The sequence below is a fragment of the Pseudorca crassidens genome, chromosome 1, assembly GCF_039906515.1.
Source record: "Pseudorca crassidens isolate mPseCra1 chromosome 1, mPseCra1.hap1, whole genome shotgun sequence".
NCBI lineage: Eukaryota > Metazoa > Chordata > Mammalia > Artiodactyla > Delphinidae > Pseudorca > Pseudorca crassidens.
The window spans coordinates 82,548,800-82,565,315 of NC_090296.1; the positions used below are offsets into that span (position 1 = coordinate 82,548,800).

The 16,516-nt window shown below is 35.9% G+C and overlaps 1 protein-coding gene across 1 annotated transcript in view; it reads left to right on the top strand.

The window, feature by feature from the left end:
- The first annotated feature begins 3,133 nt into the window (after window positions 1–3,133).
- Window positions 3,134–16,516, top strand: part of FAM98B (family with sequence similarity 98 member B) — a 34,038-nt gene continuing 20,655 nt past the window's right edge. The window contains exons 1-3 of the mRNA XM_067742550.1: window positions 3,134–3,283; window positions 11,351–11,496; window positions 12,644–12,778. Coding sequence (XP_067598651.1) covers window positions 3,213–3,283; window positions 11,351–11,496; window positions 12,644–12,778 — 352 coding nt within the window. The 5' untranslated portion in view covers window positions 3,134–3,212. The remainder of the gene's footprint in view (window positions 3,284–11,350; window positions 11,497–12,643; window positions 12,779–16,516) is intronic.

A 16,516-nucleotide genomic window follows, 5' to 3' on the forward strand; every position in this document is an offset into this window, starting at 1 on the left:
ATTAGCCATTCCGGCGATGAAAGGACATGAGACCAAAATTGATCATCAGTGCTTTCTAAAGGAAAGATTTCAATGATGACATATTTAAGATCAATTAAAAATTAAGATGGAGTAACTGGGGTTCAGACATCCAAAATGGAGCCTGGTGGCCATTGTGGATATGGTTTCAGACATGGTCCTGCATCCCTGAGAACTTGAATTTTCTGAGCTGTATCAAACTCAAGGATACCACCATTCATTTTCAAAACAGTATCTGCCAGAGGCTGCCAGCTGCAACCTTATGGTCTCAAGGTCTCCCTCTGTGACTGTGCAACTATTTTGGACATCAACTAACCTTGCTTAACAAGCATCCTTACTTCTTGCCAGCTCCAATACTATTTCTTGACAAACAACTTCTGTAACTTTGTGGTTTTTGCCTATATAAGCCTCCCCCGTTTTGCAGTCAGGCAGAACACAGTTCAAGTGCTTCTTGAATCTGTGCTCCCTGGCTATAGTCCTCAGCTTGGCTTGAATAAAACTCTCTTCTATTCCTTAATATAGATTGTTTATTGATTATTTGTGTTGATAATAGCATGAGGTAGCACGATTTGGATATCCCATTGACCCAGCACCATGTATTGTAAAGACCTGAACTACAATGGTGATTTTGTCATACTCGAGTGACTGTGTAAGTGCAGCTATCTGTTCACTAGAGGAATTGGTCAATAAATTCTTTTTAATAATGTCCTTATTGATGATTGTTTTAAGGTAATGTTCTCTTAAAAAGCATTGCAAACTACTACATGTTTTTCTAGTTTCTGGAAATGTTTGTATAAGGTTGGTGTTATCTCTTTCTTAAGGGTTTGGGGAAATTCATCAGGAAAACACTTTGGGCTTGGAGTGTTCTTTGTGGGTGATGTCTAATTTGTCATTCAATTTCTTTAATAGATGTAGAACTTTTCATATTTTAAATTTTCCTTGTATCATTTTTGTTAAATTGTGTTTCTCAAGGAATTTATCAATTTCATCTAAATTTTCAAATTTATTGGCATAAAATTATTCATGACATCCTCTTACTGTCCATTGGTACTGACCAGTACCAATGTCCCCCTTTTCATTTCTCATATTGGTTATTTGCTTCTTCTTTTGTACTTATTTTTTCTTGATCAGTTTGGCTAAAGGTTTGTCAATACTATTATCCTTGCAAAAAGACTCAAATTTGGCTTCATTTCTTTATTGTATTTTCCCTCATTTCGTTGATGTCTACTCTTTATTATTTCTATCTTTTTGTTTCTTTGAATTTAATTGGTTTGCTTTTTGGCTTCTTGAGATTGATACTTAGATAATTAATTTTCAATCTTATCATTTCTAATATTTGCATTTAATGCTATATATTTTCTTTTAAGAATGGGTCTACCTGCATCTTTCACATGTTGATGTGGTATTTTTTATCACCATTCAGTTCAAAAATATTTTCTTATATCCATTTGTTGTTTAATTTAATCCCTAGTTCAATTCTAGTTTAATCTGATTATTTAGAAGTGCATTGCTTAAATTCTGAACATCAAATATTTGGGGACTTTTTTAGTTTTCTTTTTTTCTTATTGATTCCTTGTTTAATTCTAATATGGTCAGAGAACATACTTTTTATGATTTCGGTCTTTGAAAGTGATGAAACTTACTTTCAGTTACAGTATAAAGTCAATTTTATAAATTACATACATGAACTTGAAAAAATTCATATTCTGAAGGTTTGGGGAGCAGTGATTCTTATATCACATTTGTAAATCATGTTTTCCAAGTCTTGTGTATGTCTATTGATTTCTTTCTCGTTTTTTCTTTTTTTTTTTTTTTACTGCTTATTACATCAGTTAATGTGTTTAAAATCTTCCTTTGTGATTGTGGATTTGCCTATTTCTCCTTCAAGTTTGTTAAGTTTTTTATTTATATATTTTGAGGCTGGTTGGGTCCTATAACATTTAGGGTTGTTATAGCATTGTGTTGTCCTGACACATTTATCATTATGAAATGTCCTTATTGATGTCTCCTAAGGTTACTAAGAATAGTACTTTCTATGACTTCAACTCTTTGAGAGAGGCAGTAACCACTTAGAACATACATTATCTGCCTTTGGTTTAGAGATGAATTCAAATACATTAAGCTGCAAATAATTTTATACTTAAGCCTGGGTATATGGTAGAGGAGTCATTATTGATATTTGTTCAAATTTATGTGTAAGCTTCCCTCAGGGGATTTTACAAATTTATTGGTAAGCTTTTAATTTGTAACGGTGATTTGGGAGGTGACAGCATTAGTGTCTTTAGTGCATTAGGGCCAGGGATGTTATGTATTCTGTGAGGCATGGGACAGTCCTTTACAAGGACCAATAGTTACTGTTTTGCACAACTTTCAATAGTTCATTTGGTTATTCATTTGGGTGATATAACTGTTAATAATTTTATGCTCTATGCTGACTCTTTTACATATGAACCCTAAAATATATTTTGTATTCTTTAGATAGACACTGAATTCTCCATAAATAGTACACAGAGGGACTACTGTGTTTTGTTTGTTTGGAGTTTTATGGAGAGTCAGTCACAATTTGGGGAAAGCACATCAGCTACCCTATTCTGCCCATGGAATTTTTGTTTTTTATACAACTCGCCTATATTTTGTCAGCAGTGCAACACATAGCCTGTATGTGTGTTGAAGAGGATTCTATAGATAGATGCAAGCATCTGATCACTTCATTGATCTTCTACATTTCATAATGAAACAATATTTTGTTATAAATTTCCTTCTCTATTTTTTCTTTAAAGTTGGAGCTTTGTTGTGTATATTCATTTAAAAATTATTTGTTTAGGTACATGATATTATGTACAACTTTAGCTCAAGATAATTAATATTTCATTTAGGGATTTTTGTTGTAAAAAGGGAAAGCCGGAATCTGATTGGTTGAGAACTTGGTAGAATCACGATGTTTGCTAAGACAACTCAAAGAAGTCTTTTTATTTCTACTATTTATTGTTATTATTATTTTTAAAAGTTAGCATTGTTACATAAGTTGGTTTTAGGCAGGAGAGCCAATTGCCTCCGGGCCGGGAACGTTTTGTCCCCCAGTGCCAGAGGCACGCCTAGGCAGTCCAGGTTGAGAGCCGGCCGGAACCTTGGCGCCGCGACGCCAGTTTCCGGCGGGCTCCTTAGAGCGCGGAACAGCTTTGGGCCGAAGGACCATGAGAGGGCCGGAACCGGGTCCCGAAGCTACGATGGAGGGGGACGTGCTTGACACTCTAGAGGCACTGGGGTGAGTAGTCCTGGGGCCGCCTTTCCCCCGAAAACGTAAGCTGTACCTCCGATGGCTGCCTCAGTCTCCTCCCCGTGGGCCTTCGCTGAGCTCTTGCCGCTCGGTGCAGGCCTCCGTCCCTGCCTCACTGTCTCCGGCGCGGACAGAGTTAAGAGAGAGGCGGGAGAGAAATCCGCTTGGGGGGTGGAGCAGGCCCGGAGAGCTGGGGCGCTTGTCCCCCTCTTCCGAACTACTTGCTTCGGAACTCCGCAGCCGGGACCCGCGGCGAAGGCGCGGAGGGGCCCGGCTGGCAGCACTCCTGTGGGCAATTAGTTGCTGCCCCGCGGGTGGTATTATTGTTGACGCTCCGGGGGAGAGGCGCTGGAAGTCGGAGTGCAGCTGTTGACTGTTGTCTCCCACCTTGTACAACCTGTGGATTAATTAGGGCGCGGGAGCGAATCTCGTGCTTCCTTGACCCGAGAAAGGGGTTTTAGTTCAGTGCAAGTCCATTCATTTCACCGTTTCTTCCATTCATTAACAACATTAATTTAGTGTTAATCTGTATTCATTAATGCGTATTTGTGTGCTAGGCCGAGGAGGAAGACAGTTTTCAGATTACTAGTAGGTTACCTAGTCGGGAACTATAAAGAGTTAACTGCTGTTTGCAATTCAGGGTGGTTAAGTGCTATGAGAGCTCCTGGAATGATGTTAATACTTGCAGGCATGGGTATCAATACATGCAAAATAGTCTCTCCTTCAGCCTCATCCTGTTTTTCTTCATAGCCCGGGGGTCCCAATCCCAAATTATCTTGTCCTGAACATTTATTTATTGTCTCTTGAACATCCACCCTCCCCACCCTCCACCCCCTAATACACAAAAGTCAGCTCCAGGAGAACAGGTACCTTACCTGTCTTGTTCCCCAAAACATCCTACAACCAGATCTGCTACAATAAATAGTGGTTGGATGAATGGGTAAGTAAATGAAGAAAAGTTCAAAGCAGAGAGTGCACAGAGGTAAGCATAGGGCCAGATAGTTGCAAGTCAAAAAAATACACATTAATTAAAGACATTGGAGCCATCTGTAAAATTGTGTGCCCTGCCACGTCTGGAGTTTCTTGGATAGGATAGGCTGTGCCTTTGCAGTACTGTCGTGAAGCTTGAACCACCCTCTCGCCCCCCTTTATTTTTCTTAAAACTGCACTTGCTCCTCTATTAATTGCTTCTTTGGGACCCTGATAGTACCTACTTTGCAGTGACTCATTGTTACAGAGCCTTGCACTTACTAGATCCTGAATAAATATTTGTCAAGTGAAAGAACAGAGCCAGTGATTATTTAGGGGGCATTTTTACTTCTGTGAAATCCCGTGGAAATTTTCACGGAACTTGGTTAAGGAAGTAACCAACACAAAAAGTTAAAATAATTAAAGTGTTTCGGACCCAAATGGTTTGAGCTCCCAAGTATTCCAGATAAAACTAGTGGGATTCTATAAATAGTTTTTGAAAAATGGAAAGTCAGTGCTTTTTTTTTTCTTTCATTCTTTGAATTTGTTTATATTATAGGTGTTTTGAAAAATGAAGTTTGGTATAATCTTGGCTTTTATCAAGGAAAATTATTTCAGATTATTCACTATAGAAAGTAAAACAGTTTAGAACTGATTTAAAACATACTTTAGAACTGATTTTTCCTGGAATAATTAAGGACAAGATTTTGAAGTTTGAATTTTCCTATAATGATAATGAAAAGTGAAAAAAGTAATTGTTTATTTACAATATGTGTTGTAATTGAACATGCGTTTCAAAATCTCCATGTAGATTGTGAATAATGCATTTTCTGTTGTGATTAAAACATTTAGGATATCAGTGAAGGTACTTCAGTTTATCAGATAAAATAGGAAATTAAAGGGAGGAATTAAAAGGGAAAATCTATGTGAAAGAACAGTTTAGTGATGTAGTACGTTATAAACGAAAACAGTGTAGTAATAACTTAGTTTCCTAATCTGTGAAAGGAGCAGGCTGGATCAGATTTCAGAAGTCTCTTTCAGTTCTGACAATCTATGATTTTGTAGAACAGTGTATCTCAACCCTGGTAATACATCAAAATCATGTTTGGAGCTTGTAAAAAAAATGTTTCAGTGTGGTATATACCACCAGCTGTGTGAAGCATGATCTTCAGGGGTGCGATATAGGCATGCATATTTTTAAAAAAGCTTCACAGCCTAGGTTGAGAACCACCATTGTGGAGGGAAATTTATTTCACATATTTACTGAGCACAGCTCTGTATTGGACGCTGTTCTGAGAAGTCATTGGTGAGCAAAACAGACTTGGTTCCTGTCCCAATGGAGCTTACAGTCTGGTGGAGAAAAAGACATGATCACACAAATATTTATAAACTAAAATAAGTGTTTCAAAGGAAAAGAACAGGGTGACATAATGTGGCAGGAGGACCTATGTAGTCTTAGGGGTTAGTGACAGATTACTGAGGAAGTGACATTTGAGTTGAAATAGGAAGGGTGAGTAGGAGTTAACTAGGTGAAGTTGGCTGGGAAAGGAGGACAAAGGTGTCCTTACAGTGAGGACAAAATATGAAAGACCTTAAAGTGGAAAGGATCTGCCATATTAGGAGAACTGGAAGGGGGCTGATGTAGCCGGAGGGCAGAGAGCAAGGACCAGTGTTAGAAGATTGGATCAGCGAGGAAAAGGGCATGCAGCACCTTTCAGGCCATGTTGAGGATTTTGTTCTTTGTCATGACAGCAATACGACATGATTGAAGAATTTTAAATAAAAAAGGGAGTGATTAGATCAGGGGTCCCCAACCCCCCCGGGGCTGTGGGCCAGTAGTGGTCTGAGGCCTGTTAGGAACCAGGCTGCGCAGCAGGAGGTGAGCGTGGAGCGAGCGAAGCTTCATCTGCTGCTCCCCATGGCTCACATTACCGCCTGAACCAGCTCCCCTACTCCCCTCCCTCCGCCCCCTCTGTGGAAAAATTGTCTTCCACAAAACTGGTCCTTGGTGCCAAAAAGGTTGGGGACCGCTGGATTAGATGTCTAGTTTGAAAAGTTACCTCTGTCAGCAAGGTGGAAAATAGATTGGAGAATTAGTTAGTAGTCTAGGCAAGAAGTGATGGTTGCTCAGTGGCAGTGGATATAGAAAGAAGTATATTACTGGTCTCAGTGATTTGATTGGCTATTAGAGCTGAAGGAGATGACAGTATAAAGAATTCATTTCTTCAACAGGTATTTATTGAGCAACAAAATAAAATGATACACTTTGGAATCTCAATTGGACAGGGAAGAAAGTGAAGACAGCCGGAAGCTAGGAAATGCAGAGAATGTGGAGGGACCATAGGAACTGAGGTAGAGATGATATTAAGTGTGGTCAAAAGAGCAAGCTGGAAGGATAGATAGTAGGCTATGGTCAGGGAGTGTTCAAATTAGTGATTTCGGAGGTGACGTAGTTCCAGGTGATGGCATGATCTGGGTGTGGCTTACTTATGTGCAGTGGCAAAGGTTGGAAAAGAGGAGGTTAGGGAATTGAGAGCTCAGGGTATTGGAAAGGGTATCCATACGGACTTCGAAGAAACTCAGTATAATTGAAAAAAATAGGAATGGAGAGGAAAAACTGAGCACAGGGAATGTTGAAGAGTGTCCAAGAGATTGACAGGTGAAAACCACGAGAGAAAGAGGGTGGCATATCTGACTGGCCTGAGCCTGGAGAGAGCGGGAGATATTTATAAGATAATGAGGGAGTCGATCAAAAAATGGGCAGAAGATCTAAATAGACATTTCTCCAAAGAAGATATACAGATGGCCAAAAAGCACATGAAAAGATGCTCAACATCTCTAATTATTAGAGAAATGCAAATCAAAACTACCATCACCTCACACTGGTCAGAATGACCATCTTCAAAAAGTCTACAAACAATAAATGCTGGAGAGGGTGTGGAGAAAAGGAAACCCTCCTACACTGTTGGTGGGAATGTAAATTGGTGCAGCCACTATGGAGAACAGTATGGAGGTTCCTTAAAAAACTAAAAGTAGAACTACCATATGAGCCTGCAGTCCCACTCCTGGGCATACATCTGGAGAAAACCATAATTTGAAAAAATACATGCACTCCAATGTTCATTGCAGCACTATTTATAATAGCCAAGACATGGAAGCAACCTAAATGTCCATCAACAGAGGAATGGATAAAGAAGATGTGGTGTATTTATACAGTGGAATATTAGTCATAAAAAAGAATGAAATAATGCCATTTGCAGCAACATGGATGGACTTAGAGATTATCATACTAAATGAAGTAAGCCAGAGAAAGACAAATATCATATAATATCACTTATATGTGGAATCTAAAAAAAGAATGATACAAAAATGAACTTATATACAAAACAGAAATAGACCCACAGGACATAGAAAACAAACTTACGGTTACCAAAGAGGAAAGGGTGTGGGTGGGGAGGGGTAAATTAGGAGTTTGGGATTAACATATACATGCTACTGTATATAAAATAGATAAACAAGGACCTACTGTATAGCTCAGGGAACTATACTCAGTATTTTTTAATAACCTATAAGGGAAAAGAGTCTGAAAAAATAGATATATATGTACGTATAACTGAATCACTTTGCTGTGCATCTGAAACTAACACAACATTGTAAATCAACTATATTTCAATTAAAAAAAAAAGATAATGGGAGAGCAGTGATATGGATGCTGTATTCAGAAGCAAGGAGGACAAAAACCCCACCATTTGACCGTCAGGCACTTAAGAGTAAAATACCCAAAGCTAGAGGCAGTAGGGATAAATCTTTCTGAGAAGACATTGACAGAATAGGAGAGTTGTTTTTTATGGATGGAACATATGGAAGAGTTTGAGAAGCAGGCAGAAGTGGAGAGCTGGATCAGAGGCAAGCCAGTAGGGTGGGTACATGACAGGGGGAAAGAAAGGGTCTAATATTTTATATGTTGACCGATGAAAATAGAAAACAGAAAGTAAGTTAGACCCCGGCTGTGTCTTTGTGAAGGTTTACCAGTGGCCCTACTGGACTGAAGGTTTGGTTCACCCAGCTTAGAGCAGTGTCAGATCAGCAACTATGGTTCAAGTGTGCATGGCTCTGGGGGAGTCTAGGCCTAGGGGAGGTGTCCCCAGTTACTACTAAGTTATTACTCTTCGGAGTTACTCTTTGGAGTAAGAGTAGCACTTTCCTAATTCAATAAGAATTTATAGAACAAACTAAGCATGATAATAATACCTATCTTATAGGATATTGTGACAATTAAATAAGGTAATATACATACAGCACATAGCACTGGCCTAAGATTAGTTTATAAATGTTAGTTGCTATATGATTATGTTTGTTATTAGATATTCAGGTTTGTTAAATGCATTTCTTTTTTCTTTTTACCTATTTTGAGGAACTGAGGCATTAAAGCTTGTGTATTCAGGATTTAGTATTTTTGGTGATTTAGTAAATTTTTGCTGAATTTTAAAATTGGCATTTCAGTAAAAATAACTTACCAATAATATGAATTAGTTACATTTTTTCAGGAGCTTATGATTATTGCTTTATTGCAGAAGTGAAAGCAAGTAGGGGGAATAAGATATTTACTGTTAAGTCTCAGTGAGAGGTGCTGTAAGATATGGTAGAAAGGTAATACAGGGGAACCAGTCTTGGTTGGAGGAGCAGAGACTGGTCTAGTCCCAGCTGTCTTTACCTGGCTGCATTACCTGGCCAGGTTATTTACTTTGTTTCCTTATTAGTGTAGACAGAAGTTTGAGTTCACATGGAGCATTTGGGGTCAAATATGGATTTAAATCAGTGTCGTCATTTATCTTCTGATATTATCTTCTGGTCCTACAGAATTAGGATAATAATAACTTCAAATCATTGCTGTAAAGAGTAGATGAATTGGAATATTCATCTGGCCTGCTACTTAAGGCAGGTATCCTAACCTTGTTGAGCCTTAATTTCTTATCTGCAAAAATGGGGCTTTGAAACTACTCACCCTTCGTGAAATATGACCAGAGAATTTAGAGAAAAAGAAACACAAATGGCCTTTAAACATATCAAAAGATGTACAGTCGTGCCATAAGAGAAATGTAAATTAAAACTATACTGAGATACCAGATGGTCAAAAATCCAGATGTTTGACATGAGTCAAATGTTTGGTAAGTTATGGGTAATGGATACTCTTCTACTTTAGTGGTACAACCCCTGTATAGGCAAATTTAACATTATCCAGCAAAGTTGGATAGCCATTTACCCTTTGATCCAGTGATCCTACCTCTAGAAATCTATTCCAGATATACACTGACAAAAATTTGCCCAATTTTTTTTAATAGCAAAGCATTACAAAAAACCAAAATGTCCTTCAGTGGGGGCATAACAAATAAAATATGGTATATCCAGACAGTGGATACAACTATAAAAATGTTTGAATAGTATCTCTACAGATCTCTAGTATATATAAATATGTGTCTGTGCATGTGTATGTTTAAAAAAAGGAATACAACAGTAGATAGTAGGCTGCCTTTTATCTAAAAAAGATACATTTATATATATATATATAGTGTGTATATATATGTTTATATTTTAAAACATTATGGTTTGACAACCCCAAACTAATAAATACGGTTTCCTATGAGGAAGGGAGGAAACAGAGTACTAGATGGAACAGTATTAAGATTGCAAGCTAGAATTGTCTGAATGTACCTTGTTTTGTTTTAGACTTTGAAATCGTATAAATGTTTTACATAATTGTAAAGCAAAATTAAAATGAAATCAAAACAAAAAAAGAGAGACAAATCCCTAAAAATTAAAAGCAAAATGAAAAAAATACCTATCAGTGTATTGAGTAGGAGGTTTAATCACATGGAAAGGAATTGTTTTTCTATACATCCTTACTGGAATCTATCCTAATGATAAAAATATAAATTGTTTTCATTAATTTTATTTTTAGTAATAATGCTGTTTTTTCTATTCTGAAACTATGTAATTTATGTTATTTTTATATTTACTAGGATTCTGTAAATGTCATAAAAAAACAGAATTTTCATTGTAAGAGAAAAATAGATAAAAATGTAAAACAAAATAGGTAAAAACCCTATAATTCTAAATTTGAACTGGAAATAGCAGTGTGAACTCCTGATATAATTTCTTTTAAAAAGGTACAGATACAGTGATTAACCTTTACGACCAGATTGTGTATTCTAAATACCATTGAAGAGAATCAGGGCATCTTGGAGAAATGGCTGATTACAGGTATAGGGGAGGAACATATTGTCATAGAAAGCAAGGAAAATATTCAAAGAATAATGGGGACAAATCAAAGGACTCATTGAGTAACATGAATGTGCTCCCACTAATCAGAGATAGGACAATTTGAGTATCAAAAGAAAAGTAAATGCAATGGATTAAAACCCATCAACTGTGCTAAAACTTACAAGTTTAATAATGTGGGGGAAAAAAGGCTCAGTTACAGAAAGAACAGTAAAAGTAGAAAACTGGTATCAAATTCAATTAAGGTAATATATAAAAATGGTTTGAAAATTTAAGGTTCTATTCAAATACACTTTGTAGCAGTGTTTAAAAGTATAAAATTATAAAAGAAATGGTTAAGGTTAAAATCTCATATGTCCTCAGTTTTAATTTTTTTAATTTAAATTTGCATCTGTTCTTTTTTCACTATATTGCCTTTTTCTTATTCTTGTAAGAATAAGAAAAGTTATAGTTATTAGACTCTATTCTATTTGATTTTGTTATATGTAATATTTATCTTAAAATTGGTTGATAATTTTACTAAAAAATTTTAAAACAAAGTCAATTGTTAATTATATAGAGCAGAAATCAGCAAACTATTTCTGTAACAGACCAGATAGTAAAAATTTTAGGCTTTACTGGCCACACTGTCTCTGTCACAAATACAGGAAAACAGCCAGAGAGAGTTTGTAAATGGGTACAGTTGTTGGCTGTGTTCCAGTAATATTTTATTTACAAAGACAGGCAGCAGACGTTGATTAAAAAGTATTAGGTGTATTAGGGTTTTGTTTGTTTGTTTGTTTTAACCTTTTATATCTTCCTTTCTAGGTATAAGGGACCACTGTTAGAAGAGCAAGCCCTTATAAAGGCAGCAGAGGGTGGACTATCTTCACCTGAATTTTCAGAGCTCTGTGTTTGGTTGGGCTCTCAAATAAAATCATTGTGCAACTTGGAAGAAAGTATCACTTCAGCTGGTATTGCTATTGAGTTTTATTTACTTTTCTGTTTACTAGTAAAATGAAATGATAGGTTATGATTTACAGTTTTATCTATACTGTGCTCACTGTACAAAGAAAAGTCATTACTACAAACAACTTCAATATGTGATTTAAATATCTTTGGATTAAATTTTATATTGACTAATCCAAAATTGGTTCTTAAATTTATATAAAATTATAAAAAATTATTCATCTGCTGTCTTGAACTTAGTATTGTTCTTTAGAAAAAGAAGAGTCTGAATTTGGTTATTTAAAAAGTTTAAGTTTTGAATACTGCTTATTTTGAATTAAGGTGTTTTTTTTCCCTAAAGTATGCATATATTTAATCCCTAATTTAAGTTGTATTACCAAACCTATAACTCAGGACGTGGATTCACATAGGAATACGTTTATAAAAAACTCCTGTACTAGCTCACAAGGTTTATTTAATTCACTACTGTATTGGTAGCTGGAGTTCTTGTGGGTCTTTGATTGGTAGAATTTCAGACATGTAATAAAATGAAAAATAAAATTTGTGGGGACATTTGCTAGGAGACCAGTAGCCTTCCCTTCTGATGCTGTCCTTACTTTTAAATTGTTTTTTTCCTTGCCAAATCTAATAGAATTCACTTGAAGCTAAAATAAGCTGAATTCAGAACTTATGACACAAGTTCCCACATAATTAGATGATGAAAGAAAGATAAGCGCTGAGGCTTAATTTGATGATAGCATTTATTATCCAAATCCATAGAAATACAATAGAAATGGATCATTTGCTCTGAAGCCAATTAATAATTATAGCCATAATAATGCTTTTAATATTTCAGTTACTAACATAAAATATTTCCATTTTATCTGCTTTTATGGAAAGCCCATTGGAAGATATCAGAGATTTAAATATAAAAATATTTATAATTTCATGATTAGATACTTATGTTCTTGAATTTAAGTGTTGCTTTCCATATGTAGAAATATGTTTTGGTTACTTTGACCTAAGCTTTTGGTGTCACACATTTAAGGATTTAATGTCAAAGTGAAAATTTGGAATTGAATATAAAATTAAAATCAACTAGTGGTAGATTTGATAGTATCAGATTACATGGTAAATATTTAGTAAATGTTTTATACCTTTTCTTGTTTAAAGGGAAAGATGATCTAGAAAGCTTCCAGCTTGAGATAAGTGGCTTTTTAAAAGAAATGGCATGTCCATATTCTGTACTCGTATCAGGAGATATTAAAGACCGTTTAAAAAAGAAGGATGACTGTTTGAAACTTCTATGTAAGTTATGTTTCTTTGAACAATTTAAATGCATGTGTTTAATCTGGTTTGTGTTATTTTCAAGTCAAGATTTATGAACTTTAATTAATGAATCATTAGATATTTTGTGTATTAGAAAGTTTTTAATATTTGGCTTAAAATATGAAACTAACTCAGATTTTTATATAAATGTAGTATAAATTCTACTAAAGTACTCTTTAAGATTTCTAACACTTATGATTTATTTGGCCAATATAGAATGCCCAGCGTTTGTGACTTGTATGGTACTTCAGTAATTTTTCCTTCACCTAATTCATCTCTTTACATTTATGACTAATTGGCTAAAGTGGTGATCTCCAAACTGCTATTTAATCTTAAAACTCTCTGAAACTAGGCTGCTAAGCAGATTATTAGATGATAGGCACTGAATGATGGTTCAAAAATATTCATTGATCCCTTTCTACTGTACCAGAAACTGCTCTAAGCATTAGGGATGTATCAGTTTAAAGAAAAAATTGTGCCCTTGTGCCACGTGAATTTTAGTGAGTGTGGCCTGTTTTCATCAGGCGTGAATTTGGAGTACAGATTACCTATATCTAAACAATTACTATGAATAACATCCATTTATTTATATTGGCTCCCTTAAAAGTTTTTTAAATTCAGTTAGTTTAATTTCATGCTATTTTGGAAGTTCTACAAGCGGTGACTATTTGAAAGAATTTTTCTAACATCTTCTATTATTGAAGATTTCTATTTTAGGTTGTACCATTTATAAAAAGATGCATGTGATATATTCCTCTATGTTCTAGTGTTAAAGTGTTAGTTTCATTAGAGCAGAAATCATGTTTATGTGTTTCTGTGTTCTAGTGTTAAAATGTTAGTTTCATTAGAGCAGAAATCATGTTTATGTGTTTAACTACTGGTGGTGTTGGAAGTGTTGACATTTGAATTATCTTGTTTGTTTTGGGGAGGATAAAAATTATGTGCCTTTCCCCCATTTCTTACACTATTTCCTTGTCTTCCTCCCATTCAGTGTAAGTCACTGATTTAATGAACCATTGTTACTAATGGGAGGTCACAGTAACCCTTAGGTGTATTGGGACACAAAGGAAGGTAAGAAGCACTGGCCATGAGGAACTTGCATATAGATACAGGTAATCCTTAGATTACCTTATCCTTACCTTAGATATAGGTAATCTGTAATTCTTTGTTAGTCAGTGAGAACTGTGTAAATCATCATGTTTCCCTTTTTGCCTTTGCTTCTAAGAAGCTCAGCAATAACGGTAATATAAGTTTCTGGTCCAAATAAAAGTAAAGAGGAGATATAAGAGAGGTTGGTATAGTTTTTTCTGATTATAAAAATACATGCTCAGGAGGTGGGGTGAAATGGGGAATTGTTAAATGAGTACAAAGTTTCAGTTGAGGAAGATGAAAATGTTCTGGAGATGGATGGATGGATGGTGGTGATGGTTATACAACTGTGTGAATGCACTTAATGCCACTGTACACTTAAAAATAGTTAGAATGGTAAATTTTATGTTACATGTTGAAAAAATACATGCTCATCATAGAAATCTTACAAAGTAGATAAATATGAAAAGAAGAAAATAATTTATAATTTCACTCCCCAGAGAGGATCATGAATAACTTTTCAGTGTATTTCCTTTTCCTTTGTACACACATATTTAAATAAGATTTAGATCTGTTACAGATGTAGTTCCTGCTCTTCCTCTTCTTCATTTAATGTATTGTGAGCATTTTCCCATCACTTAGTATTTTTTGAAAAAATAATTTAAATTGGCTACATAACATTCTATGTTATGGGCATTTTTACTTAACAGATTTCAAATTTGGGGGTATTTGGATTTTTCTAATTTATCTATCTATCTATCTATTTATGGGTATGTTGGGTCTTTGTTGCGTGTAGGCTTTCTCTAGTTGCGGTGAGCGGGGGCTACTCTTCGTTGCGGTGCGTAGGCTTCTTATTGTGGTGGCTTCTGTTGTTGCAGAGCATGGGCTCTAGGCGTGTGGGCTCAGTAGTTGTGGCTTGCGGGCTCTAGAGCGCAGGCTCAGTAGTTGTGGCGCACGGGCTTAGTTGCTTCGCCGCATGTCGAATCTTCCTGGACCAGGGCTTGAACCCGTGTCCCCTGCGTTGGCAGGCAGATTCTTAACCACTGCGCCACCAGGGAAGTCCCAATTTTTCTATTTTAAATTAATTTTTTTGTTCATATTTTTGGTTACTTAGACAAAGATCATGAACATTTAAAAAAATTCTCTGGTCTAGATATATTGCCATAATTTGCTCCAGAAAGGTTATACCAATTCACAATCTTACCAGCATCTATTTCATCTTTATCTTTACTTTGACTACCTTTAAAACATGCTGATATAATAAGCTTCTTCATGTTCTTTTAGAATTGTTTGCAACGTGTGTAAAATGAAAAGGGCCACATTCCTTAATATGTGGAGAGCTTTTATAGAGATAAAAACTCACTGGACTACTGAGCCTGCGCGTCTGGAGCCTGTGCTCCGCAACAAGAGAGGCCACGACAGTGAGAGGCCTGCGCAACGCGATGAAGAGTGGCCCCCGCTTGCCACAACTAGAGAAAGCCCTTGCACAGAAACGGAGACCCAACACAGCCAAAAAAATAAAAATAAATATAAATAAAAAAACTCACTGGAAAAATATGTAAAGTACCTAAGGCATGAAAAGGCATTCTACAGAAAAAAGTTAAAAAAAAATTGCTTCTAAACATGAAAAGATGCACAGTTATACCCCAGAGTTAAAGAGTTACAAAAAAAAAAAAAAAGGATACCATTTTTCACTTACCAGACTAGCAAATACCAGAAAAAAAAAAAGTCATAATACAAGTTTGCGGGGAGTAAGCCTTCTCATATACTACAGGCGTTGGAGTGTGGTGGGAGAGTAATTGGTACAATCTTTTGGAAAGGCAAATTTTCAATAACACAATTAAAATTCACCTGTCTTTTGACTTGGCAGTTCAGTGACTAGGAGTTCATACTAACTGTACAAAGATATATGAAAAGAATGTTCATTATGGCATTGTTTGTAGTAGTTAAATAGAAATGGTACATCTTTGCAGTGATACCATTCTATAGCCATTAGAATGAGAGTAGATAAAATGTGTAAATATGGAATGATCTCTAAGATATATTGGTAAATAAAAAATATACGGAACATGTATCGTATGCTCTTGTTTCTCTAAAAGAAATAAAAGTGCATAGGTGGTAGAGACATATACTAAATACACACACACACACACACACACACGCACGCGCGCGCGCATGCCTAAAAATATGCCCAAGAAACTAACACTGGTGATTGCCTCTGGGGAGGGGGAATCTGAGGATCTGTGGTGGGAAGACGACTTTTCACTGTATTATTTCCCATCTGTGAGGATTAGCATTTTAAATACTAGACTGAACTCTTGTTTGTACTGTTACATACAGCGTGTTTCCATAGAACATAGACAGACTTCAGCCATGATTGTGCACAAAATATAAATTTTTGAAGAACTGGTGATCTGCTTAATGAAGTTAAAAAATCAGAGGGACCTTGGCATAGTCCTCATGTGCAAAGTTTGATACATGTTGGTCTTAACTTTTTGTGGGTTCTTTAGACTATCGTGTATAGATTACATGAAAAAATCTTAAATTAGTGGCTCTCGATTCTGCCTGCCCATGAGAGTCACCTTGGGTCTAAAACCACACAGATTCCCAGATCCTACTTCAGACCTA